The 27,576-nt window shown below is 34.5% G+C and overlaps 4 protein-coding genes, 1 long non-coding RNA gene and 1 other non-coding gene across 6 annotated transcripts; 2 read left to right on the top strand and 4 right to left on the bottom strand.

Annotated features, from left to right (window-relative positions):
- Window positions 1-27: 27 nt before the first annotated feature.
- LOC140052007 (NFU1 iron-sulfur cluster scaffold homolog, mitochondrial-like) lies at window positions 28-5,209 on the bottom strand. Its single transcript, XM_072097378.1, has 7 exons — window positions 5,043-5,209; window positions 4,363-4,466; window positions 2,850-2,985; window positions 2,189-2,370; window positions 1,443-1,546; window positions 1,087-1,221; window positions 28-625 (listed from the first exon to the last, which is right to left on the bottom strand). Exons 1-7 carry the CDS (start codon window positions 5,114-5,116, stop codon window positions 554-556), a joined length of 807 nt encoding a protein of 268 aa, XP_071953479.1. The 5' UTR covers window positions 5,117-5,209; the 3' UTR covers window positions 28-553.
- A 38-nt stretch (window positions 5,210-5,247) lies between these two features.
- On the top strand, window positions 5,248-6,654 carry LOC140052008 (UPF0728 protein-like). The gene is made up of 3 exons (XM_072097379.1): window positions 5,248-5,418; window positions 5,866-5,985; window positions 6,385-6,654. The coding sequence occupies exons 1-3, from the start codon at window positions 5,325-5,327 to the stop codon at window positions 6,447-6,449; spliced, it is 279 nt and encodes a 92-aa protein (XP_071953480.1). The 5' UTR covers window positions 5,248-5,324; the 3' UTR covers window positions 6,450-6,654.
- Window positions 6,655-8,675: 2,021 nt separating this feature from the next.
- Window positions 8,676-11,943, top strand: LOC140051408 (uncharacterized). Its single transcript, XM_072096620.1, has 4 exons — window positions 8,676-8,820; window positions 9,633-9,654; window positions 10,541-10,678; window positions 11,620-11,943. The coding sequence occupies exons 2-4, from the start codon at window positions 9,640-9,642 to the stop codon at window positions 11,767-11,769; spliced, it is 303 nt and encodes a 100-aa protein (XP_071952721.1). The 5' UTR covers window positions 8,676-8,820; window positions 9,633-9,639; the 3' UTR covers window positions 11,770-11,943.
- A 588-nt stretch (window positions 11,944-12,531) lies between these two features.
- Trnat-agu (transfer RNA threonine (anticodon AGU)) lies at window positions 12,532-12,606 on the bottom strand. The gene has a single exon. It is a non-coding gene; the product is annotated as a tRNA-Thr (tRNA).
- Window positions 12,607-18,642: 6,036 nt separating this feature from the next.
- LOC140051923 (uncharacterized) lies at window positions 18,643-23,493 on the bottom strand. Its single transcript, XM_072097270.1, has 4 exons — window positions 23,363-23,493; window positions 22,289-22,313; window positions 20,693-20,827; window positions 18,643-19,697 (listed from the first exon to the last, which is right to left on the bottom strand). The coding sequence occupies exons 1-4, from the start codon at window positions 23,420-23,422 to the stop codon at window positions 19,549-19,551; spliced, it is 369 nt and encodes a 122-aa protein (XP_071953371.1). The 5' UTR covers window positions 23,423-23,493; the 3' UTR covers window positions 18,643-19,548.
- A 2,102-nt stretch (window positions 23,494-25,595) lies between these two features.
- On the bottom strand, window positions 25,596-27,164 carry LOC140051101 (uncharacterized). The gene is made up of 3 exons (XR_011845483.1): window positions 26,961-27,164; window positions 26,486-26,507; window positions 25,596-25,690 (listed from the first exon to the last, which is right to left on the bottom strand). It is a non-coding gene; the product is annotated as an uncharacterized lncRNA (long non-coding RNA).
- Between the last annotated feature and the right edge of the window lie 412 nt (window positions 27,165-27,576).

Below are 27,576 nucleotides of genomic sequence, written 5' to 3'. Positions count from 1 at the left end.
TATAAGTAATGTATTCTCATTTGCAAAATGTAATATAGCACAAAAAAATATTTATATACATCAATACAACTTAAAAACTGCAACACTACATTAACTTGTATCATCTTACTATTGTAAAATATTATTGTCCTTCCTTATTTGTGAGAATATCTATACACCACATTGCAATAATGAACTTAGACTTGCTTTAAATGTCTGTAGTTATTGTCTTTTGTGTGTTAGTCTATCCAGGGAGTTGTAACAACTCCCTGGTCTATCAGTTGGCTTATTATACGTATGAAACGCCATATGTGCCAAAATATTTATGTATTTAATACTAATTTTGGTCTAGAACCTAGACTATAATGAACCATACAGTGTGTTCATTCTGATATTATAATTATGATTAATATTAATGATAAAAATTGTTTTTATTGATTGTTAATGTTGATTAGAATGAATGTTCTCTGTATCCTTAAAGTTTCCAATCAGTTTTACAAGTAACCCAAGCGTAGTAGTATTATTTTTAAATATTTAATTTATATAGTATAGATATTGTTTTATTTCTAATACATTATGTTTCTCCGAGTTTTTCTTCTAATTTCTTAAAAGCTTCATTTGATGCAATATCTGACTCGTCTTCAACCTACAAAATAAACATTTTAATAACGTTGTTATATCATTATAAATGAAAGTTATATTATTTATTTATTCGGTCTTTATACTAAATGACACTTTCAGTGCTAAAGCATTGATTTCCAAAGTGGTTCAGTAGAGAACAATATAATAAAAATAATTGAAAGACAAGTACATGACAGTGTATGGTAAAGACTATTTCATCGCAAAATATAAAAAACCAAAATATTTTCTGACGGCACTTATTTCAAAAGCATACAGTAAAACCTCTATTAAGGGAACACCTTCAAGAACCAAAAAAAGTGTCCATAATAGGTGTGTCCCAAAGGTGGGGCTCTACTGTATAGGGTTCTGTTATATTGCATTCTGTAATTTCTATTATAAATTGCTTTATTTTGAAGGTTTATTGCCAAAACTCTGTGATGATTAGGCAAGTTATGATGACTTCATTCATGAAATGTCTAGGCCTACCTGCTCGACTGATACTACTTCAGGAACATAGAATTGCAACATGTTCTCCACACCACTTTTGAGTGTGACAACAGAACTTGGACAACTGGTACATGCTCCTTGTAACTTCAACTTCACCACACCATTCTCAAAACCCTGTGGAGAAGAAGAATACACAAAGTGGTAAAATATGTCTGCACTCTTAAGCTCTGTGTACATTATAACACATTATGTGTAAAGCGCTTAGAAACATTGTATTAAGGACTACTACTATTATTCTTAGTGTTAAGCACATTTTCCTAGTTTTTTTGTTATACCTCCATGCTCAATGAAATTTGCCTATTAAAATTCAGAATTATTTTTATACTCCTCCTCACCTTATATATAATATCTCCACCATCTTCCTGGACCGTTGGACGAATCCTTGTATCTAGCAACTCTTTGATCATGGCAACAACTTCGTCATCATCTTCATCCACAACTAAATCAGCATGAATTTATTATTATAAATTAGATGTTTCACAAAAATTTAAAGATAACACACAAATTGTGTTTGTTTACCATATTTTGAAGCTCTGTCTACACTATCAAACTACTTTGACAAGTAATACACCCAAATATGGTAGAGATATGATATCATCCTGTCCATATATGGGCACATCACATTTTTTTTGTCACATAAAGTTTGACAGCGTAGACAGAACTTAAGTTTGTTGATATCTACCATGAATGCCAAATAGAAGTGTTTCTCTAATAGAATAAATAGGGGTGTCCAAAAGGGGTTCTTCCTTCTAAATAATTAGTGCTTTTACATTTTTTGTTGATTGTTCAGCGCTTAGAGGCATTTTGAGCTATATAGTTTGAACATTATTATTATTATTCTGTATTCTATTTTCTATTAAACAATGTTAATATTTTTAAATTATAGACTTGATATAGTGTACACAACTAGGTCGTGTGCACTTTAAAGAACCTAGTACATCTTTCGAGACGAGTAGGGGGTTACCCTGGTGTATTAGTACATCAAAGCCACTGATCACCAACTGGGCCCTCTGGGAGACCAGTCTTTGACTGAAGAGGTCGCCCAGTATAAAAATAAACAAACAAACAAAGAAGCCTGTACCTGTATCCTGTGGGCCTTCTTCTTCCGTTATGACAGGAACGCCAGAAGCAAAGAAGTCCATAATTGTTGCATAAATCTCAGGTTTTAAAGTCTTCCATTCCACCTCGTCGTCTGTCCTTGTAACAGTAATGAAGTCAGGTCCAAGAAACACACCACAAACACCGTCTAACCTGAAAAGCTGCCTACAATTCAAATACAACTGTAATGACGTAAGAGTATCAAATATACAATGCACATTTTAATGACATTGAATGAAAATACAGTAATGAAAAACTAATAACTTTGGACATAACAAGTTTCAATTCAATCTATTATTGCAGATTTATATTTATTAATATTTTTTAACAGTACATACAAACAATAATGGAATAAAAAGTTGCACTTGCACCGGGGACTCTATATAGTGAACTAAATCACATTCCATGTGATGTCTCAGTCAAGATACTATTGTAGTAACAATTGTGTGAATTTTCCCATTTACTTAAAAAAAAATTAGGATGCCCATTTCTCCCTTTGATTTCATAGCTTCTAAATCATTTACATATCTCCAGCTGATGACCATTCCCTAAATTTATTGTTTCTGTTAATTTTACTGAAGGTATGTTTGACAATAATTATGATGAAATGGTTCACTGCCACATTTATAAATTCAAAAACTCACCTAGCTAATGGTGATGCATAAGCTGATGACACATTGGGGAAATCTCTGGTGCCAGACTCCATAACAGGGACGCCTGGTGTAAACTTAAGACTGTTAGGATTTGGTGTTTCTTGAGTTTGAATAAACATAGTTCGAACTTTAAAGTAAAAACACTAAACACAATTAATATTACATTCAACTACAGTCAACTCTCCCAACACTGAAAAACAGAAGCTCTCCCAATACCAGACTTTTCTTGGGGACCAAAATGTCCCGAATTCATTTTTACCATTAAAAACACATTCTGAATATCATACTTTCCGAGAAAACCAGACATATTTGGCCAGCCCAAAGGGGGTGTCTAGAGAAAACTCAGATCTCAGATATATCTGAGTTTTCTAGATCTAGAAAACATAGATATGAGTTTTCTAGATCTAGAAAACTCAGATATCTGAGTTTTCTAGATCTAGAAAACTCAGATATCAATATCTGAGTTTTCTAGTTCGAAAATGGAACAAGAAAACCCAGATCATCAAATAGATCGTTCCATTATTATTAGAGGGTAGCATATTTGAAATACTACACAGTATTACGTTTTCTTACTAATAATAATTATTATTGTAACTTGTAGTAGCGGCCTACGACTTCTTAAATCATAAAGAAATACAGTATACACCTTTTAAAATGTAGGCTTAGCATTTAGGCCTAGCTAAGCAAATTCAATTCAAGGCTCAACGTGTGGGCGCTATCGCGATGTATCGCTAAAAGTAGGCCTGGTCCTACAGTACTAGACTAGAAGTGGTCAACTCGTACCCAAAATAACTTGTACCTATTCCCAACTTGGTTAACTCGTACCTCAACCAACTCGTACCCACACCAACTCGTACGTGCCTCATTTTTAAGCCTACATTTAAACGGTAACATGCACTGTATTTTCTTAATGATTTAAGCCGTAGGCCGCTTCTACAAGTTACAATATTAGTAAGAAAACGTACACAGTAAAGCCTGGTTTCCATAAAATTGCTACACGACAGAGCTTAGCGATTCTATGGAAACGCTAGAATTTATCGGGGATCTAGTACGCGAGCGCTAAATATTCTTTCGTATGATTCATCGCCGACACAATCGGCAAAGTTATACATGGTTTAACTTTGCCGATTTGACTACGATGAATCGGGGAGCCTTCCCGATTGCGTCGGCGACATCTGCGCGTGTAGCGATTTTAATGGAAACGCTGTAGCGATTTTAATGGAAACCAGGCTTAATCAGTTTTAATAATACACTAGTATTTCAAATGACCTACCTGCTGATTAATAATGGAACGATCCAAATGACCTACCAACCAATCAAATGATGATCTGAGTTTTCTAGATCTAGAAAACTCAGATATCTGAGTTTTCTAGACACCCGCCCAAAGGTGTCCGGTATTGGGAGAGTTGGCTGTATATTGTTATGTATTATCATTGGGCGTTACTGTATTGTCGATTATCTTTATGGTTAGTTTCAAGCACCTCATTATTGTAAAATAAATTACCTGGTTGAAAATAGTCTTGTCTTCTAAAGAATGCAGTGTGTCTATCAAGTTGTGATAGTGTACTAGATTGTCTGCAAATCATAGCATGACTATTGCCACTAAATCTGAAGAATAATACATTTTATATTTCTGAACAGTTCACATATTCTTTTTAATAATAATAAAACAATATAGAAAAAATGTGGTTGTTGATTATTTCATTTTTTTGTCTTTTGGGATGTGGGAGGCTAGATCTCATTTCTGACAAAGTGCAATATATACTGATTTACATTCCTGATAAGAGCTAGGCAGAAAAGGAGGGGGAGGAGGTGGGTGGGGGACAGAGACAGTCTAGCCTACACGTCCACTCATCAGTCTACAATTAAATTGCATACATAAATCATAAAAAAACCAAGAAAAATTTAATTTTGAAAAACAAAAAACAATGAAAAGGGGTTTTTGTTTGCACTGGTAATTAGAATTAGGCCTAGGCCTAGTTGTAGGTTTTTTTTAGTCAATTTTGATTTAGTTCAGACTTTTTTCCGGGCTAGGCCTGGTGTCGTTTTACACACACGATCAGATCATACTCAGTCGGCGCGTGTAACTCACTCATTCACTTGGTATTTCAATGTAAGATGATGTAAGATGGTGCATGGCCTAGGCCTAGCTACTTTTTATAAATTCAGTACAAATTGACACACCGTGAACTTAGTTTAGGCAAGCATCCTAAAACTCCATAATTACGAAACACTGTTCGTCCTCCAATCCCTGCCATCTTGTTTAAATTGGGAAAAAACGATACTTTTTTATGTATATCGACGACGAGACGACGACGATTTTATTTCTCGAAAAGTTAAAAACACAACAATCACATGTTTTGTTAACGTTGAGGGGGCTATTGACGAAACAACTCCTTGACAACATAACGCTTTACAATTTCCCAAACCAAATTTACTTTGTTTATTTCTTTATTTTAAATTTTAATGCCAGAAAACGCTAAAGTTGTCGTAAGATATGGGCCGTATCGAGCATGCGGAGTAGTTGATTACAGGACTTCTAGATTAGAAGGACTTCAAGGTGAGAAGTTGCGTCAGGCCAAAAAAGTCACCACTTCTTCTCTATCTTTTATCTTACTAGGGCCTAGGCCTAGGCCTAGGCTAGTCCTACTACCTACTAGCCTATAGGCTAGTAGGCCTAGCCCTAGCTAGGCCTAGGCTAGGCCTAACCGGGCGTGTGAGTGGGTGTATTCCGGTGATAGTGTTGACTTACTATACTAGCTAGGCCTAGCTAGCCAAGATAACTTGAATGAACCTACTACTGTAGGCCAACCACCAGGTATAGTAGGCTACTACTAGCCTAGGCTTAGTAAGTTGTATTATATATAATTATATACTACAACTAGGCCTAGCCTAGCTAGGCCTAGAATCTACACTAGGCTAGGCCTCAGCTTTTACATGCATCTGGTAGGCCCAGCATACTATTTTTATAAAGTATTATTATTAAAAATGAAATTTTGTTTTAAAGCTTTTCTTAATAAACATGGGCACACTGTAGAGTTGACAAAATGTGAAGACTGGAATACAGTTGAATTGATGGTGAACGGCCAACTAGTCTACAAATGTGACATAAACAACCTGGATTATGGTAGGCAGTAGGCCTAGGCCCCCTACTTATTTTCTTCATGATATCAATAATTAAACCTGTCAAATGTGTTCAATTTCATTTTGTGGTTTTTACAGTGTTTACTTATACTAGGCCTAGTATTTCATTAAATACACACTGTATTTGCAACATCATGCCCTAATAATAATGGTTACTTTTCATGAAAAGAAACTTTTTACAATTATTATTTACTTACCATGTCATATGTTGATCTATTGTAAGAAAGGATCACTGATATGTCAAACATTATATTTTATATCTGATGAATACTGTACATAAAAAGTGTTGGAATATTTTTATTTAAGAATAATTATTGTTATGAATTCTGAGATTTTAAGTTGAAGATACTATTGGTTAATAATGAATGTCTTGTTCTTAAAGGTGGAGACGGGGAACTAGATGAACTATGCCGTGAAGCAAGTGATGCGGTCCTTAAAGCATTTTAGTAAAATTCATCTTCGTCATAAGATTATCGATAATGACAAGAGTCATTTTGCAAGAACTTATTTATTAAGCTGACATTTGTAAATATAACATAGACATAATTTCCGCTTGTTGCACATTAAACGATTTGAATCATTAGTTTGATTGTGTAAAAGTTCTGATGACCACCATCCTATTTTAATAATATTTATATACATAAAAATAAAATTTGCTAAATACAGAATTGTGTAGGTAAGAATAATTTGATAATAATGTGTGTATGGATATAAAAAGACATAAATCACAACAGATTGTGATGAGTGACAACATGTCATGTGATGACAACAAGTCATGTGATGAATGACAACATGTCATGTGAATGACAACATGTCATTTATTATTCATGATGGGAGTTATAACCAACTGAGATGAGTGATGACGTCATTTGATTGGATTTTTTAAAATATTTTCATCGAACACAGTAGAGCAGGGAATAATTTCGCCAGTGTAGCATAGCAAAAAGCTATATAAAACAACCTTTTTGCTACAGATTTTTAAATTTGTGTAGCAAAAAATACAATACAAAACTATGTTTCTCGACTAAAAAATCAGTTTGATTAGCAATAAACAAAATTTTTAAATGAAATTTTCACCTGTAGAGCTCTGTCTACATTATCAAACTAGTGTGATGTGCCAAAAATGGTAGTGATATGACATCATCATGTCCATATATAGGCATATCACGTTTTTTATCACATGAAGTTTGATAGTAAAGACCGAGTTTAAGAATGATTATTCTATAGGTTAGAATGAAAACGTTTATCATTTATTTTTTATTCTTCTGAAAAAAAAGTATATTTATTCATTTATCGTTCGTTATCGTGCAAAAGTATACATGGGGCTTTAGAGGATGGTATTGATAAATTAATGATGGGATGACAACAAAATGTTGTACTTTATTACAAATATCAAAAGCCTGACCATTTCATTTGAACGCGTACGTCGATCGTGTGCTATTAGACGCTATCACCTCAGATTGGTATTATTATGCCTAACCATTTCATTTGAACGCGTACGTCGATCGTGTGCTATTAGACGCTATACCTCAGATTGGTATTATTATGCCTAACCATTCCATATAATAGAACTAATGATATTTATTTATTTTAAATCTTTTTACGTAACAAATATGGTGTAACAGGGGTGTAGATGAAAATCAAAAGTAATAAAACTGTCATCTTGTGATGCAACAACAAGCCCCTGACGATACAAACAGAACAATAATTATAAACAAAATATAAATAGAGAAGTACATTGAAACATACGCTATTTTATAAAATGTCAGTAAAAATGTAAACAGAATACAATTGCTTGAACGACAGTTAATGATAGTAGGCTATTATTACGATACTTATTATAATGTTTGTAATAGCGAGTATCACAAATGTATCTTTAATGTCAAAACGTGATACAATGCCATTAAAGAGTCAGTTCTTGCTGTAGAGTAATTTTCTTCGATGTGATTGGATATGAGAGAGAACGAATTATGTGACGTTGTTGCGCCCGAGCCGATTGGCTGAAACTCTCAAGACAGACAATATTATCAGCCAATAGCAGACGTTCATTATACTATCAAACTTTATTCACTAGTTAGTCGCTACAATCAAAATATTTAATTGATTGCAACACATTTATAGACCTACATTGTAAATTAGATTCTTGATTTTGATATATCTGTGACACGTCTCTATTTGTTACTGATTTCTTTTTGATGATCCAATACATATAATAATTCATAAAAAAAAGAATACAACCAAGAGCCATTATCTAGATGGACCTTGTCACTAACTTTGTAATATATTGGTAGTATATAATGCAATTTTACACATGAAAGGAATGTGTCTAGCAATCTTTGTTGTGCGTATACATTTTCGAAATGTTATCATTATCGATTATTGTGCGTTTTTAAGTATTCGTACATTATGTATTGCGTAATGTATAGAATAATTCAGGAACACACAATAAGAATATAATAATATAAGTATTGGTATTATTAACAAATGAATGTTTTTTTTCAACAATCTGAATCTACAACAACATTATTTTATTACTGTCCTAATGTATCCTGTGTTGTTTACTTTAATAAGGAGTTAAGTGACGCCTTTGTATTGCATGAGAGCACACATAGTACGTGCTTTTTGACCTTTAATAGCGTCATTATTGGGGGCCAAGATAACAGTATAAAAACAGAAAATTACTTTAAGATCTTTCATCAGTAACGGAATACTTAACATCAATTGACAAGTTCCATCTTCAACCAAGCGAACAACAATGGTTTCCAAGGCTGTGTTCATTCTAGTCGTCAGCATGATCGCTTTCAATCTTATGTTTTCGGTAAGTTTATTTCGAATTATTTATTCCTACGACCACTATTTAAAAGTGTCCCCATAATAGGGGTAACTCGTGAACAGGGGTTGGCATGTTTCTAGCTTAAAACATAGTCTCCACTTGTTCGTTTCACGAGTAAATGTCCCCCACCCGGTTGGGGTGTAGGCTGAGGCTAAAGGAGGGGTATTGCTATTGTAAAATTATGGTAAGACGATTCTCAGTTATAGTCTAAACATTGGTTAATTTTATTCGTTATAATTTATTTGCACATTAAATCCACATCAAAAATAAATTCTCACCCAGTACCGTACATTGCATTCATCTCTTGATTATCACGTCATCTCCTAATGGTCAGACGTCATCTTCAATGGTCAGACGTCATCTCCTAATGGTCAGACGTGATCTTCAATGGTCAAATTATGTCCTGTACTATGGGGCGTCTCCTCTTCTAAAAGACCAGTGCACAATCAACAGAGCGGAAATGCTTTGGTTCGTTTCGTTTACAGTTAAAAATGAGCAAATTGTGTAAACATGTTTTCTAAATATGATAAAAAACTAGGTGTTGTTTTTTTTTTTTGGTTGCAAAGACACGGATGTACAATAAATACTATTGCGCCATTTGTATGTGATAATATTCTGAATTTATCGTTTTGGTGTCTGTATAATTTGGTAGAATTTGCGAAAGAGGTCTTTAATTCTGTTTAGGGAAGAACCAATAAACAATTAACTCGTCTCATGAATTGTATTGAGTAATAAAAATAAACAACATTTATAACTTATATTATTTATTTTTATTATTATTTGTTTTATTATTACAGATAGAGAATGTTGATGCAGCAGGTAAGACGATAATTATGTTAAAATAAACTTTGTGTCCAATTTAGGTTGAAATCAACCTGTTTCTCAGGCATACGAACATTCCGTTCCGTTGTGTCCATGAGTGAGCCACAAAAATGTATATTAATTGCCATCAATTAATACACTGAAATTTCACGAAGCTACTACTAATACAAATTGTTAATCAAGTTGTGTACCATCATTCTGTTTAGAAAGAAAAAAAACACAGTTTATATTTTTCGAGGTTTTAAGGTATACGTCACAATGCTGTATTCAACAGGAACTGGTTAAATTTTCACCAGGATGCCTGGTAAGTTAAATTCAACGACTACCCTGTGATAACAACAAGGATACATTGGTGAACGTTCCTTGTTATTTTAACCAGATTCACCATGTTATTTTAGCTGCTATTCTGCGATTATTACTGGTGAAAATAACCAGAACGTGTAGGTGTGCTTGGGACCAGGTATCCTGGTGAACATTTAAACAGTTCCTGGTGAATACAGGAATGTGACCTTAAAACCTCGAAAAAACATAAACTGTGGTTTTTTCTTTCTAAACAGATGGTCCACAACTTTACTAACAATTTATATTAGTAGTAGCTTCTTTTAACCGCTACATTTTGTATAGTTTCAAAAAAACATTTTAATTAAAAAATACCCTTATTAGGCCTATATAGAGACTAGTGCTGTCCCGCCGTACCACGTCGAGAATGTTAAAGAGTCGCTATCCAATCGGGTTTGAACTATACCATAAAACCCCCAGTGGTCTAATGGTTAGGACATCTGTATATCAAGCAGAAGGTCCGGGTTCGAATCTCGGTTGGGCGACTTTTTCTCATTCTCACAGATTTTATCGTTTCAAATTATTTTCTTTTCTAAAAAAACAGAATGCGTTGACAGTTTGGAAGGCAATGCGTGCCAGAGCTACAAGCAGTTGTGCAAAAGCGAGTTCATGGGAGAATATGCCAGAAAATATTGTAAAAAGACGTGTCAGATGGTTTGCTAGTCTTAGTAGATGGTCATTGGTATGTAGGCTATTCATTTATGTTGTATTGACTTTATTTGTTGATTTGTCAAAACTGTAATCAGTGAAGAAGCAAATATATATATTATAAAGCGTGGTTCCTACTAGGACGCAACGTAACGCAACCTACGCAACGTAAGAAAATTCCCTTTCAATCATTGTGTTTGCCCCCGACTGCGTGAAATCAAACCCGCGATGTTTGCAGCACTGTTGCATCGTCGGTTCCCACTTGTGATTACGCAATACAGCACTTTACGTCGATATGTCGCTGCGTTGCGTTCTAGTGGGAACCACGCTTTAGAGTTTGTTCGTTGAGCCCTCTATGCATTCATATATTATGTTTGCTACATTGTTTACTGTACGCATAATATGCACGTTACCAGAATTGTACGAGTATCTGTTAGTAAAGCTTGGTTCCCACTAGAACGTAACGCAAGGACGTAAACGCAACGCAAACGTTTTAACCAATGACAAGCGAAGTTATAGACGGTTAGCAATCACAAGCGAATAAGCCATCGCTTGTGATTGGTCAATTCGCTTGCGTTGCGTTTACGTCCTTGCATTACGTTCTAGTGGGAACCAAGCTTAAAGCGTGGTTCCCACTGGAACGCAAAGTGCTGTTTTGCGTAATCACAAGTTGGAACCGACGACGCAACAGTGCTGCAGCAAAGATCAAAGTTGGATTTCACGCAGGCGGCGGGGGCAAACACAATTATTGGAAGGCCATTTTCTTACGTTGCGTAGGTTGCGTTACGTAGCGTCGCTAGTGGGAACCAAGCTTAATAGACGATATTCTAGTTGCGATTACTCCATAATAGAACTGTGTGAACAACTATTAATTCTAGCTATAGGCTATTGACAGTAGTTATAAGCCTACTAGGCTTATTAATAAATACGGAGATATATTTTACTTATACGTCGGTTTATTTTTTTATATTGCAGGTTACGTATGGGGCTTCACGCACAACATGGTATAGACCTATGCATTCAACAGTTACAATATTCAATATTTTCTTTAGAAAAATTGTTCAAGAGGGCGTAGTTGAGACTGACATTTTGCTTCAACATGATTCATTATCAATGTGTTTTTAGAAGTAAATTTACAGGCTGCTTTAAGTTCAATATAAATTGTCTTCTTCACAGCGTTTCTTTTGACTCAAAACATGCATCAGAAATGACCTCATCGAATCAAATGATTTGACTTGCAATGCGTTGTATTATGTTAAACTGTAATTTGTTAATTAATTAAATATTAATTCAAGTTAATTTGCTTTATTCGACTCTTTATTAATGTCAGATCCACCAGATGCACAACCATACATCTTGATTATGCGTGGTTCCCACTAGAACGCAACGCAGCGACGCGCTGTATTGCGTAATTCACAGGTGGGAACCGACGACGCAACAACAGTGCTGAAAACGTCGTAGGTTTGATTTGACGCAGGAGGCGGGGGCAAACGCAATGATTGGAAGGGCATTTTCTTACGTTGCGTAGATTGCGTTACGTTGCGTCGCTAGTGGGAATCAAGCATTATGAATTATTGAATTATTATTCACTTTGCAGACACCAGATTCAGGAAGTCTAGTGACGTCATCAATCTGTCTAATAGTTTCTTGTACTGTAGACAAGAATCGGCTCTCACAGAAGTATAACAGCGCGTTTAAAGCCCATGTCTACACTATCAAACTAGTTTGACAAAAGAGTGTGACATGCCTAAATATGGTAGTGATATGACATTGTAATTGTAGTTTTGCGTCAGGGAGTTGAGTGATTAGATGTTTTGCCCTACTCTCTGACGTAATTTGTACTTTACACCAAGTACATTTGAGAATACTTGCGAAAAAATTCGCAAGTAGTTCTCGGGTGGGACTCGAACCCACGACCTCCAGATCACTAGCCTGGCGTTAATACCTCTAGACCACCGAGCTTGCGCTGGTGGTTAGTGGTTAGATTCGAGCCCAAATAAGCAGCGGGTACTGCACCAACATGATTGTAGTTGTAGTTACTACAAAACATCTAATCAATCGATATGAAATCATCATGTCTATGGGCACGTCACAGTCATAAAGTTTGATAGTGTAGACAGAGCTTAAGTTTTCGGAACTATCGGACACGAAGAGGTCTCTTGACGACGGACGTATCTCTACTTTCACCATCAAACCGTTCAGAATTTACAAAACAAATTATAGCAGAAATTAAAATAAAATATACATTAACTCTATATACATTAACTAACCATTAATTATTCGTTTACATATAAACCAAAATACACACCTTAATACATCCCTCGTGATGTTTAGAGTAAAATTATATTCTGCAATTAATCTCTGATGAATAATAACATGACGTAATCAGGATGTGTAGGTTTTTTAAGTATGAATGAAAACGTTCTTTGATTCGGTAAGCATTGTTCTTACACGTACACCTGGTCGTAAATATGCTAATTGCTTTATATGATAATTATTCATTTACACAAATAAATAAAAATGATAATGATCTATTATTACATTTTACGCGTATCTTACACCTAAAAGTTATTTAATATTCACGACAAAAGTATAAAGAGAAGGGACACACATCTTACTTCAACCATAACACAAGAGATATCTAACGCTAACTCACAAATCTAGTAACTTTGCTTGTTCTATATCAACAGACATCATGGCCTTCTTTCGAATCACCTTGTTCATTGTTTTCTGTCTGGCTATTGTATTACCGGTGAGTTTTTATTCATTTTTATCATTTCATGTCACTTTTTGATTAGTTTGCTTAAAGCAACAGAGAGGTTAGAAATGTTTAAACCTCTGCCTACACTATCAATTTGATGTGTCCATGTAGGCCTACATGATGATGTCATATCACTACCATATTTTGGTATATCGCTTCCAAATTTGGGCACATTAAACATTTTTGTCAAACTAGTTTAGTGTAGACCGCTGTTCCGCAACCTATGGGTCGCGACCCAATGTTTGAGTCGCGAAAAAAAAATTGGGTCGTGAAATTGTTTCTGATACTGAAAATTTTTATCAATTATAAACTGATATTATATATGTGAAATGTTCTCAGTTTTGTAGAATCTACAACACTGATTACATTTTACATCTACATTTTTTCCCTATGTTGACGTGCGGCGAGTCCGTAGCGACACACAATTGGGAATCGACGACGGGGCAATGGACGCTTTTGACGCATAGTTCGTTGTTAATATACAAGTGGGGAATCCTCGTGGATTTAATAACCTACCCACTGGTTCTACGACGCTATCTTTCTGTAGTTTGCAAAGGAGTGTATAACTTGACTGAAAAACTACGAACTTTGATTGCCTTGTATTATTGTGTGCAGGTATTTTTTTAAGAGGACATCCATTAGACAGTGTACTTCGGTCGGAAAACACCCCTATTATTTGGGGAAAATCGTTCAACCTAAATTCGTTTTAATTGTCAATAACTAATTATCTAACTCAATTTAATTAGTAAACAAGGTTACATCTGGTGGTTTAAATCAGTACCGAGATTCTAACCAACTGTATATACCATCGAGTAAACATTCTAGAAATAACGCGCGATTTAACGAATTTTGCCCTTACGTAAATTTATATATAGAAGCTGTAAGATCAAATACGTTGGGTGGCGAAAATTGATCAAAAATTGAAAAATTATTATGGGGTGGTGGTCAAAAAGGGTTGCGGAACGTTGGTGTAAACAGAGCTTAAAACGGTAAGTTTAGACGTGACATTTCATTTCAAATTTTCAAACATTCACACTTGTTCCGTTTCGAGGAACGGAAGACGGCACCGTTCAATTCTCAAAATTCCCAAAATCCTACTGTCTTCTGTTCCGTGAAATGTAACACGGTGAAGAGCTTTACGGCCCATTTACACTAGGACGATAACAATCGACAATAATAGATAAATATGCATTTTTCATACATAAAGCAAAATAAATCTAAACATGTTTTCATCCTATAGGCCTAACTATAGGATAACCATCTATGCTTCCTTTGATGAAAGTAATATTTTCAAACGTATTTAATTTTATCAAAGACAGCATAAATGATTGACATATAGTTCTAGAACGAAAACTTTCTTTTGTTTTATATAACAAAAATGTATTTTCACCTATTTATCGTCGTCCTAGTGTAAATGAGCCTTTAATGCCAATTTACACAGACGAGCAGTAAGGGTAAACGAAAAACCGAATAGCTTGACCCACGTAGAATCTATCCTGAGCGGAAACCGCCCGTCCGCGCGCGTTTTGTGTAAATTGGTAAGAATCAACATAGATTCTATATTTTTATTATCGTTAACTGTTCAGCATTTACAAAACAAATGCACAAATTAAAATAAAATAGACATTAACTCTATACACATATTAACTAACCATTTATTGTTCGTTTACATATAAAGCAAAATACACACATAATACATCCATTGTGATGTTTAGAGTCAAAATATATTCTGCAATTAATCTCTGATGAAGAATAATATGACGTAATCAGGATCGCTCGTCTGTGTAAATTGTCCTTTAAGTTACGAGAAAATGTTCACGTCACATGACAAGCAAAGGCTTATTGTACGATAGTGTCGAAACCGAGATTCAAACTCTACATCTTGTTTGTCATAGATCAGATATATTGAAATCAATGGTAACGCCCATCACTGTTAGTTAATCAGATAGTGTTAAAAGTAGGCCTAACAATTGTCGTATTCGAATGGCAACTTTTTTTTCAGCATAAATATTCGTTGAGTACTTTTTTATTAAATCATTCGAATAGAAAACTTTGACAACGCAAGCTTTTTTGTTAAGAACAATCTGAACTCTAAACTACTCCGATAAATAAGTACTTAACGGAAAAACTGTCTCACAACGGTAAAAGTCTCAACCGAATACGACAAATAGTATAATATAACAACAAAGTAAATTCAATATTTTATTTCGTCAATTCTTCAATTTTCAGAACCGAAGAGTAGATGCAGGAGAAGGTAAGCTATAATTTATAATTGGTGTAGGCCTAGGCCTACAATATCTCTGACAGGCTAACTACAATATTATCGTCATCCATGACATCAGTCAACATGGCCCATCCTATTAAATGCTTTTTTCATTTCATCTGAAGTTACTTCTCATTTATCCATCTCATTTTTTCCCCACAAAACTAAACATTTTTTTCTTCCTGAATTTGTTGTTGTATTTAAGACAGGACCACAATGCAAAACAAGATTTCTTTTACCTGATTGTGTAATCCCGTAAAAGATATTGTTAAATAAATAAATTTACTCGCTCTCATTAAGCCTAAATTACCTAACTCCATCTGTCAGTCTTGATTTTTCTTTTTCTCTGGGTGTCCATGAGTAATTATTTTCAGATATGACTATATAAACTTATTTATTCATAAATGTCGCCCTATTTATAAAATGTTCTACAGTATTATATCTGATTTTAACCGGGTTTTCTTAAACCAATGTTAGTCTCCGTCGTCCACACTTTATTCCACTTAATTTTACTTAAGTACAACTTACAAAGTATCTTGTATTTGATGAGTATTTGAATTATTGAAGAAGATTTTAATATTGATATTCAAAACTTCAAGTTTAAACAAATCAAGATTAAGTTAAGATTAGGAATTTTAGATCTTGAAACGAAAATCGAAGATGGACAGGAATTGAAAGGGAAAAACGAATCTGTAAAGTTTGCAAATGTAACGAGGTTTAAAATGAATATCACTTTGTTTTAGTATGTCCATACTATAACAAAATTAGACACTCCTTATTATTTTAATAAACCAACAAATAAAAATTTTCACTTTAGTAATGAAAAAGAAAAAGAAAAAAGTAATCAATAACCTGGTAAGATTTGCCTTTTCGCATATAAAAAGAGAACTAATTATTTCGCTGTTACTACTTATAGAATTTTATAATATGTATTATGTTCCTTTATTGTACTACAGTGGCCTACATACTATTGAATAAAGGAATAATGAATGAATGATAAATAATCCTACCTTATTTGAATTGAACGGTAATATTGTATTTTGAAATAATTGTTACAGCATGCGAAGACTTAGACCCTGCCAAGTGCAAATATTTCAAAAATTATTGTTCTGCAAACTATTTTGCTGATTACGTTTCTGTCTCATGTCGTAAAACCTGTGGACTTTGTTCAGAGTAAGTTCATTTTATTATTGTTTGAACGTTTGAAATAAACAAGAGTAAATACACGGTTAGACCGGTTAGAAATATGAGAGAGCTTGGAAATGGCCTCAATCGTCTTCTAAAAAAACTTCGAGACAATAAAAGATTATGTTGTCAATGTAATCATTTCATTTTGAGTTATTCATTTCAAAATGAACAAAACAATTATACTTAAAGAACTTGGGTTGAAACAAGGTACCCCATAAATAAACAAAATCATTGAGCAACAACAAAAAACACGAGTACCGTATAACAACATTGAAAGATAAATCTTTAAAAATGTGTGAAAAAAGTAATTTTAGTTTAAAATTGTGTTATTATTTTTCTCAACAGAGTTGAGCCTCTTATGATGTGGCCCTGAAAACAAGACCTTTTCCAGTATTTGCTTCACATAACATTAAATTATTTGTTTCGCGCCAAAAATTGAGAATGTTGCTGATGTTAAAGTAATTGCCTGCCAGCTGTCGTAGTTTGTTTGTCAAATCAAATGTTTTTGTCGTCTGTGTGAATAATAATTCATTGGTTATTTGTATGTTATATTTGTCCTTTTAATTGAGTTGCAAATAAATAAAAATCAAATAATAATTAGGTGTAGAAATTTGTTTTTTGTTTACCACCTAAACCTACGGTACTCACTACAACTATAATTGTAGTTCTGTTCAACGCTAATCGTCATTTAATTAGACATTGCGCGTCTCAGTTGTGTTCGCCACTCAGTACGTCTTTGAGTAAGCATGTGTATCTAGGTCCGCATATGAAAAGTTCTGTTTAAAAGAATATAATTGTGATTTGGTGATGTATAGTATATAGAGGGAGAAAAGTTAGTAGTCAACAGATAAGAAAGTGTATGTTTCCGTAATTATTGTCTTTAGACATTAATACGAGTATCGGGTGGTTTTGGTCACTCAAACGCCACTTGTATTGTATACTAAAAGTTAATTCTGTCTGAAAAAATGGATACCGATATTGCTGACTGTGTTTAGGATGAAAATGATACGGATGCTGACGATGACGATGACAATTATGTATTATCGGGGTTTGCATTACAAGATAATAAATTGTTTCCTGGAGGTGCTTAAATGACAAATATGGTAATAGATATATTTACATCTAGATTAGAATATAAAGTGAAGAGTGAATTACACATTAACACTTGAAAACTATAATGAGGTGGTACAATAATTGAACTGATTCGGCTTTCAGTAGAAAAAAACGAGGTGATAGAAACTATTTCTGTGTTTCTATATTTTTTATATGAATTTAAATCATACACCTAACAAGTTGCTGACAGTATACAAAAACATTAATGAAATGGAATCGCAATGCTCAGATAATGTAGGTTGGACACTTTCGCGGACCCGAGGGTTTCAATTTCCTTCTACAATAACATACATGATAATAATAACATAATGTTAAATTAGTTTGTTAATAAAATAAAATTGCATATAAATACAATGAAATGTAGGTAATGTGTACTTGTTTTATGTGATTTTGATTAAATAAATAAATGAAAAAAAATAAATAAAAGAGTGTATTGTACATATCATAACGCTGCCTTATTAAAAAGTACATACTACACATAGTAGGTTTAATCTTATTTCCTCAGGTACGTAGAAGAAAAGTATCCCCCTAATTTTATTTTGATATGATTAATTAAATTGCCATTCTTTCTGATGTACTAAATCATATTTAAAGCAGTAAATCCAGGAGGAGAGAATGACGAGTTTGTTGATACGAAAAAGACGATGCAGATAAATAAATATTACATTTAAAATCACATCTATTTGATATTTTTATTTAATAAACAATTAAAACAAAACTACATAGTTATACACACAAGGCAGAAGAAATTTGGTCAGATATAATGTAGCCAATCGATATAATGTAGCCAATCGATATAATGTAGCCAATCGATAGAATGTAGCCAATCGATATAATGTAGCCAATCGATATAATGTAGCCAATCGATATAATGTAGCCAATCGATATAATGTAGCCAATCGATATAATGTAGCCAATCGATATAATGTAGCCAATCGATATAATGTAGCCAATCGATATAATGTAGCCAATCGATATAATTTAGCCAATCGATATAATTTAGCCAATCGATATAATGTAGCCAATCGATATAATTTAGCCAATCGATATAATTTAGCCAATCGATATAATTTAGCCAATCGATATAATGTAGCCAATCGATATAATGTAGCCAATCGATCTTCACATAATGTAAATCTTAGTTCCCACTCACTTGTGGTAAGTGGAAAACAACGATTTATCAGCTTTTGTACCGCGCTACAGTACATACCATAGAAAGTATTCAATGCATAAACGATAAAATAAAATAAATAATTACGACATAACAACTTTTTTTTTACATGTATCCAACAAAACAGGGTTATAACCTTATAGATTTTTCTTTACATTTTTAACTGTTTACAATATCTAAATTATGCTTGGTTCCCACTAGAGACGCAACACAACGACGTGACGCAAGTGAATTGACCAATCACAAGCGATGTATTATTAACTGTAATATAACTCTCGCTTGTTATTTGGTTAACACGCTTGCGTTGCGGTTAAGTCCGTTACGTTCTAGTGGGAACTAAGGTTTAGTTTTAAAATGGAAAATAGACCTATACGATATTAAACAGATACTATCAACAATCTGACAGTCTTATATGACGTCATTATTATCAAGCTCATAAGTACAATATCCACATGTTTTTCTGCACATGATCTCATTGTAAGAGTTATAAGATTTGATATTGCATGTGTAAGACTTGCCAGGGCAGTCCGAGTCCGCGTCGCTACATTCTTGGACATCTGAGAAGAAAAGAATAATGAGCACAACTCTAAAATATCTGCTTAATTGGGATAAATTATCGTGTATGTTTGTATCAATGCTTGGTTTCTACTTTGGATGGACGCAACGACGTGGACGCAACGACGTGGACGCAACGACGTGGACGCAACGATGTAGAAGCAACGCAACGACGTGGACGCAACGATGTAGAAGCAACGCAACGACGTGGACGCAACGATGTAGAAGCAACGCAACGACGTGGACGCAACGATGTAGAAGCAACGCAACGACGTGGACGCAACGATGTAGAAGCAACGCAACGATGTGGACGCAACGACGTAGAAGCAACGCAACGACGTGGAGGCAACGACGTAGAAGCAACGCAACGACGTGGACGCAACGACGTAGAAGCAACGCAACGACGTGGACGCAACGACGTAGAAGCAACGCAACGACGTGGACGCAACGACGTAGAAGCAACGCAACGACGTGGACGCAACGACGTAGAAGCAACGCAACGACGTAGAAGCAACGCAACGACGTGGACGCAACGACGTAGAAGCAACGCAACGACGTAGAAGCAACGCAACGACGTAGACGCAACGATGTAGACGCAACGCAACGACGTGGACGCAATGACGAGGAAGCAACGCAACGACGTGGACGCAATGACGTAGAAGCAACGCAACGACGTGGACGCAACGACGTAGAAGCAACGACGTGGACGCAACGACGTGGACGCAATGATGTAGACGCAATCAATCAATCACATTCGACAGTTTGGATGGATGATCCCATCGCGTGTCGTGATTGGTGAAATTACTTACATACGTCCTGGCGTTGCGTTACAGCTTTATATTTTGTTTTTGTTCTGTGTTTTACTTGTTTTCTGACAAAATATGACAATACTGTAACGCAGGTGAGAATCAATGAAGAATTGAATATAATTGCCTCCTATTTGTGAACGTTTGTATCCAGACCATGAACCTATAAACTACATAAAACTGATTTTTACCTGTAGGAATACAGTAACCGCACGTCTTTTGACATTGTTCACTTACAAACGGTACAATGTAAGACTCATCACAGATCTCCGCATAAAATGGACAGTCTGGGTCTTTGTCTTCACATACCTCAGGCTTAGGTGAAACTAGAATATAGAATAGAATTAGGTCTACTGATAACTGAGAACTAGAAATACTGTTGATTAAAGGCCAACCCTAGACTTGCCCAAGTCTGTAGTTATTTCAATGTTTTTCTGAACCTGAAATCGGGCCTCAAATTCGAGCTCAAGTAGTATACGTATGAAACGCCATGTGCCAAAATATTTATCTTTTTACTAGTATAAAGTTCTAGAACCCAGACAAGGCCAACTCCGACAGCGTCATACGACGAGGGGAAAATTAAACATGTTTAAAGTTAGCACCGACGAGTCAAGATGTCATCGGGCCTCGTCGTACGACACAGTCTGAGTTGGCCTTAATACAAACCTCTATCCAAATACTTTCAATAATAGAGAGAGTATAGCGATACACACCGGTGCGATACACAGCCAGAAAAGGACATTTCAATTGATAATCCATCTCCAAACGTACCCCTACCTCATCTCATTTCCAGGTTGATTTTAATAATATTCAGTATTGAGTGACAAGAAATTTAAAGAGAAATGGTGTGTTGTCGATCTTTCTGTACGCGCGCATTTAAACTATTTTATCGAACCGAATTTTATAGCCGTGTTTTAGTTTCATTGTCTCAACCTAATAACTTTTTTTTTTATTAAGTACCTATTTTGATGGATATAATAGCATAGTGGATGAAACAAATTCAACCGTGCCGTTCACGGCGCCTGGTTACCTGTCATAAAATCTAAGCCTAAGCAGTAATTGCTTATAAGTTGGGTTGATGCCATTAGCAGTTTCTGAGTAGTTCGCTAAGTGTGTTTTACCTTAAATATTACAGCTTAATAATTGGATAAAACTTCTAAATGCAGGCTACATAATTTCAAATCTTGTTTCAAAATTTGTCATTACGATTATTCCGTCAGAGAGAAGCGATATTTTGAATATCAAAAACGAAGGGTAAACTCGTATTTGTTGTGTGTGAATGCGCGTTTAAAATTATTAACTGAAACAGAAATTTAATTCTTTCCAATACAACCAATGTCAAGTAAGGTCACAATGAATTGAACAACTACGATTTATACTGCAATTACTACTGTATTTCTGATTTAAGTTTGATTTTTAAGCGTGGTAGCGACGAAACCTACGCAACGTAAGAAAATGCCCTTCCGATATTGTGTTTGCCCCCGCCTGCGTGAAATCAAACTTGCGATGTTTGCAGCACTGTTGCGTCGTCGGTTCCCACTTGTGATTACGCAATACATCATTTTGCGTCAATACGTCGTTGCGTTCGAGTGGGAACCACATTTAAAATTATTAATTGAGACAGAAATTAAACTCTTTCCAATACAACCAATGTCAAGTAAGGTCACAATGAATTGAACAACTACGATTTACACTGCAATTACTACTACTGTATTTCTGATTTAAGTTTAATTTTTACTGTGCATCGCCGCTGTATGCAAATGAGGTAATTTACATGTTTGACTTACCTTCTGAGGGAATAGCTGCCGTGGACTGTTCACAGATAACATCGAGTATGAATGGATAAAAGATGAAAGAATGAATACAATAGCAACATATCAATATAGTTGTATTATTAATTCAATATTATAATTAAATTTACAAGTAGGGGATGTAACACCACCGTATTATTCCATATATGCCACTTCCTTGAAAACAAGGTAAAGCTTGGTTCCCACTAGAACGTAACGCAAGGACGTAACGCAACGCAAGTGAATTAACCAATCACAAGCGATGGCTTATTCGCTTGTGATTGCTAAAGGCTGGTTTCCTGTCGACGTAAGAATATCACTTTTGTTGCGACTACGTCGATTTGACGTAACAAATGCAGATTTTACAGGAAACCGATTACGATCAAAAATTTATAAAATCGACGCAACGTAAGAAAAATGGTAACGACAAACGATTTTACAGGAAACCGATGACCTACCAATTGTTGCGTTACGACGTTGTCTTCCGATTTTACAGGAAACCGGGATTTTTTATCTTACGCTTGAATGAACGCCCTTGCGTCACGTTTATAACTTCGCTGGTCATTGGTTAAAACGCTTGCGTTGCCTTTACGTCCTTGCGTTACGTTCTAGTGGGAACCAAGCTTAAGAAATGCGTTCCGTTACAAATAAAAGCGCCACCATTCAGCTGGTATGCAAATTATGGAGAAATTCAGACGACAAAATACACCCAAGCTGTTATTTTGTTGAATGGTTTGCCATTCTAATTTGTTGATTAATGAACATCATCAAGCGTTCGTGAAAACTGACATCATCAAAGGTATAATAGATATTAAAATACTTTTCTTGAATATGAAACTACATGAATTAATTTACTTATAGTTTTTCTTGGAAATAAAAAGGATCTTTAGCAAATATGATGACAATTGATCATTATAGGCCTATATGCCTACTTTATAGAATAATTCACCAACATTAGATTGTCAGCCGGCCGATTCATGGCACTAACAACAGTTTATCTAGGAGCATAAAATAATACCGTATTGGTAGATACAGTGCAAAGAAATTAAAATAAATAATATAAAAGTATACCTTAAATGTTATGCAAGCCGAAGCAACGATAAGAAGTATAGTGTATAATGTTGCAGACATTCTGGTAGAAAATTGTTTGTCGGAGCGGTAGTGACTGTTACAAACTCAATAATCGTTTTAGTGGATTTTAACTGAACTTTTATATTTATGGTGACTGCATATATGTTGCAATAATAGGTAATATGCCCTAATCACATTATCTACTTGTACTTTAAGTGGTCAAATATAAAACCTCATATTTTAAAACTAGCACTTAAAGGGGTTACAAGCAATTGTGTCTAATTTTAGTTAAGCCGTTGATTGTGTACGAAACACATTAGATGATGCCCATTTATCGTTTAAAACGACTATTTGCTAACTTTAATGAGATTTGGACACTTAAGTTTGACCCTTTCGCCACAATTTATTGTGCTTGGAATAACAGAATAAAGACACATCCAGTGGTGTTCCATACACGATTATTATACGAGTTCAACTTTCGACACGGCTTATTCTTCTACGTAATTAGGTCGTAACCAACACGTAATAAAATTACGGACATTTGATCTTTTTTGGGTCATCCGAGTTTAAGGCGTGTACTTTTGGTGGTGCGTAATATAATTGTATGACTCGTGATTGGGACGACTATCGTCACATTGCGTGTTTTAATATAATACATGCATAACTTGCTCACTGTAGCCTACATAACAAAAGTAAATTCTAAATATTAGACGAAAATGTTTATCGCTGTCGACCATTAGTTGAACTTTCAAACAATGCCATTAATGATGATATTAATGATTATGAACGCCGCACTCAAATCATTATATTCCACTAAGCTCAAATCACATAATTCTAAGTGTCTATTAGTTCTACTGTCGGTTCCGCAGTAAGTCGGATTTACAACCTTTTTACAGTCGGGGAACGGAGATGACGTAGACATAGCGGCATAATGTATTGAGACATAAACGTACTTTGCAGATACTCCTTCACATCATCACTAACCAATCATTCATTGAGAACCTTAAATTACGTCATTAAAAAACTTCTCCCTCCTCAGAAACACAACACTACCCTCACTATCGTGTCCAGTATCCATCACCTATCCTCCTCCTCCGTCATTCTCAACATCAAAAAGTCATCATCAACATCGTCATCGTCATCGTCATCGTCATCATCATCATCATCATCATCATCAGCAGCAGCAGCAGCAGCAGCAGCATCAGCAGCAGCAGCAGCATTATCATCGTTATCATTATCATCATCGTTATCATCGTCATTGTCATCATCATCATCGTTATCATCATCGTTATCATCATCGTTATCATCATCATCATCATTATTATCATCATCATTATAATCATCATCATCATTATTATCATCATTATAATCATCATCATTGTCATCATCATCATTGTCGTCATTATCATAATTATCATCATCATCATTATCATCATCATTATAATCATCATCATCTTCATTATTATTATCATCTTCATTTTCATCATCATCATCATTATCATCCTTAACATTAATAAACTTCATCGTCATAAAGAGATGTCGCGTCGCCACCATCTTAACAGCTTAACAAAGGTAACAAATTATATTAATTTAAAACAAGAAAACACGTAAAAGAGTTCAATTTTACATATATTTTAATGCATGATAATCAATAATTGTTACAACTGATCTAACTATCCAACGAGTTGGCGAAAGAATTATAAATTGATATTCAGCAACGTTTGCAATTAGTACATCCTGTTAAAACGAAAGGAAATGTCATTAATATTGTACAAAAAATGTCCTTAAATTTAAGCTTTTATATATTTTTTTATAAATACATCTTTCACATCGCTTATCAAGACATCGGAGTTTACACACGTTTTAAGTCGCGTGCAACGCCACTCTACAGCTCATTATGTCGGTCGTTTGGTCGGTCGGTTGGTCGGTAAACACTAACTTGAGAACGCGACTGCAGCCATGTAGATGGCCTTGTTTCATAGTGTGCGTTGTATGTGTAAACTCCCTAGTTTTGCGGCTGTGATGCAACTCAGATTAGACGTTAGAAGCTGGGAATTATTCAGAGCCAAAATGTGCAAAATATTTTAAAGGAGAACTGAAGTGAATTAAAACTGGTCTTGAGTAATTTTAGAGTATTTTGTGTAAGGTTTTGATACAAGCTTCCAAATTGACTCACAAGTAAAAACTTCTTTTTTTTCAATGATATGATCAACTTACACTTCATTCAACTTGTCTTCATGCATCCCATGGACGCTGGGGCAGACGACTGGTCGTTACAACCTTTGAATGAGCGGCAATCATCTCTAAAGTCTTGGCAATCCTCTTCAGCTGTAATTCGTTGATGGCGGTTAATGATAAGAAAAAAAAATTGCACTGAAACCAACACGAAGTCAAAAGTTCTCTTTCCTACCCAGCTTTATACGGTATTCAAAAATATTTTAAAGGTATTTGTTTAGCTCTATGTAAATTAATAATATAATAATATGTAAATGCAATTGCAGAATTTCAACGTTGTATCTTAAAATTATATTTTATGTGTTGTTCATTTTATGTAAGTATTTCTATGTGGAAAGCCTCTTGATGGTTATTTCTATTTATGACTTTTAGGTGATCCTGCCTCATTGATTTACTTTTTTGCTGTTTCTATGTCATTGTACTGTATTTGAAATTTGTCAAAATAAATTATATGATTTGACATCTATCGTAGCCTTCCGCTAAATTGGCTGAGTTTGAAGACAGAAAATAAACTTAAAATTGGAAAATTAATTTGGATTCTGTTTCCTTGATTCATGACACGTCTTACTTGAACTTGTTAACATTTCTACTTAAATATTTATTTTGTATCTTGTAATTGTTATTTTGGTAACGTTAGAAATTATGTTAATCGACCACAAACATTTCTAATTTTAAACTAAAATTAAAAACACTATTTTGAGCAATACGGTATTTCGATTATATGCCTATTGTTGTTATTATATGCCTTATTGTTTAATACAAAGTTTGTTCTTAAGATCGTATCGGGTTAATTTAAATTATAAAGGTTTATTCAAATCTCTTACATTGTATGCCTGTAGTATTGATTTTTAAAATGGAGATTATTTAAGAAAAACTACCAATACTTACCACTCACAACTGACCTCTCAACCTAATTCGGCAACACAAAAATTAAGAATACAGACCATCAGTCCAATAATAAATCGTATCAGTAAGTTATTTAGTTTAATATAGTAACCTTATACATCTTATACAATGATTATTGTATCTACTAAATATATGTTACTTGTTTCATGATTAAGTGTGATTGTCAATAAACTTTTAACTACAAATAAGAGACACAATATTTCATATATCAACCAAGAAAATGGTTTCCACGGGTTTGGCACAAATTTCTTTACTACACTAAACTTTAAACAAAAATGTTCTACTGTCAAAAGATAAGTTTCGATTATGATTTTAAACCAATCAATTAGGGCTCAGAAACTGAGCGAAATACTTGGTAAATATACTAACTAAATATCTTGTAGGACCTACTTGCAAATAAAAGAAAACAAGAAGTAATAATAGAAAGATGCCATTCACATTCGTAATGGATACTCACTGGTAAAACAACACCAATAATAAGAACAGCTACAAGAATACTGATGGCGGCAACTTTGTCCATGATGTAGTTCTAGTCTGATGTATTTCTTTACCTGTCTTGCTGAGAAGCTTGTGTCCCTAAGAATAGTCAGTTCGCCCGATATTACGTCTACTTATATTATATAAAGGTGCTGGTGTAAATTGTGTAACAAAATGATAATATCGTTATTTTTTTTATTTTTTTTAAAAACCATATTTAATGAGGGTGATCCATCCCGCTAATGCTGATCATTAGGGACCCTCAGAGGTTCACAAGACAAATATATACACAAGATGCTCTACATAAACAAAGTCTTATTACAAGTCTTTGGGAGTGGAGTTGTAATTTGGTCCTTAGAAAAAATCCTTACATGTGACGGGACTTGAACCCAGGACCCTTGGAATGGTAGCCAAGCATCATAACCACCAAGCCACAACTCCATTCCTATAGAGCATTATACTCAATATCATAAATGATACTTCTCATCTTTGTAGTTTAAATGTAGTTTCCATAACAAATAAACCACAACTTAATAGCTCAGTGAACATTTGGCTTTTAGATTGTATAAGCTGCTTTTAAAATGTGTCATAGAATT

The sequence above is a fragment of the Antedon mediterranea genome, chromosome 6 (genome assembly GCF_964355755.1).
Source record: "Antedon mediterranea chromosome 6, ecAntMedi1.1, whole genome shotgun sequence".
In the NCBI taxonomy this organism is placed as follows: Eukaryota; Metazoa; Echinodermata; class Crinoidea; order Comatulida; family Antedonidae; genus Antedon; species Antedon mediterranea.
This window is presented reverse-complemented; position numbering and strand designations above follow the sequence as displayed.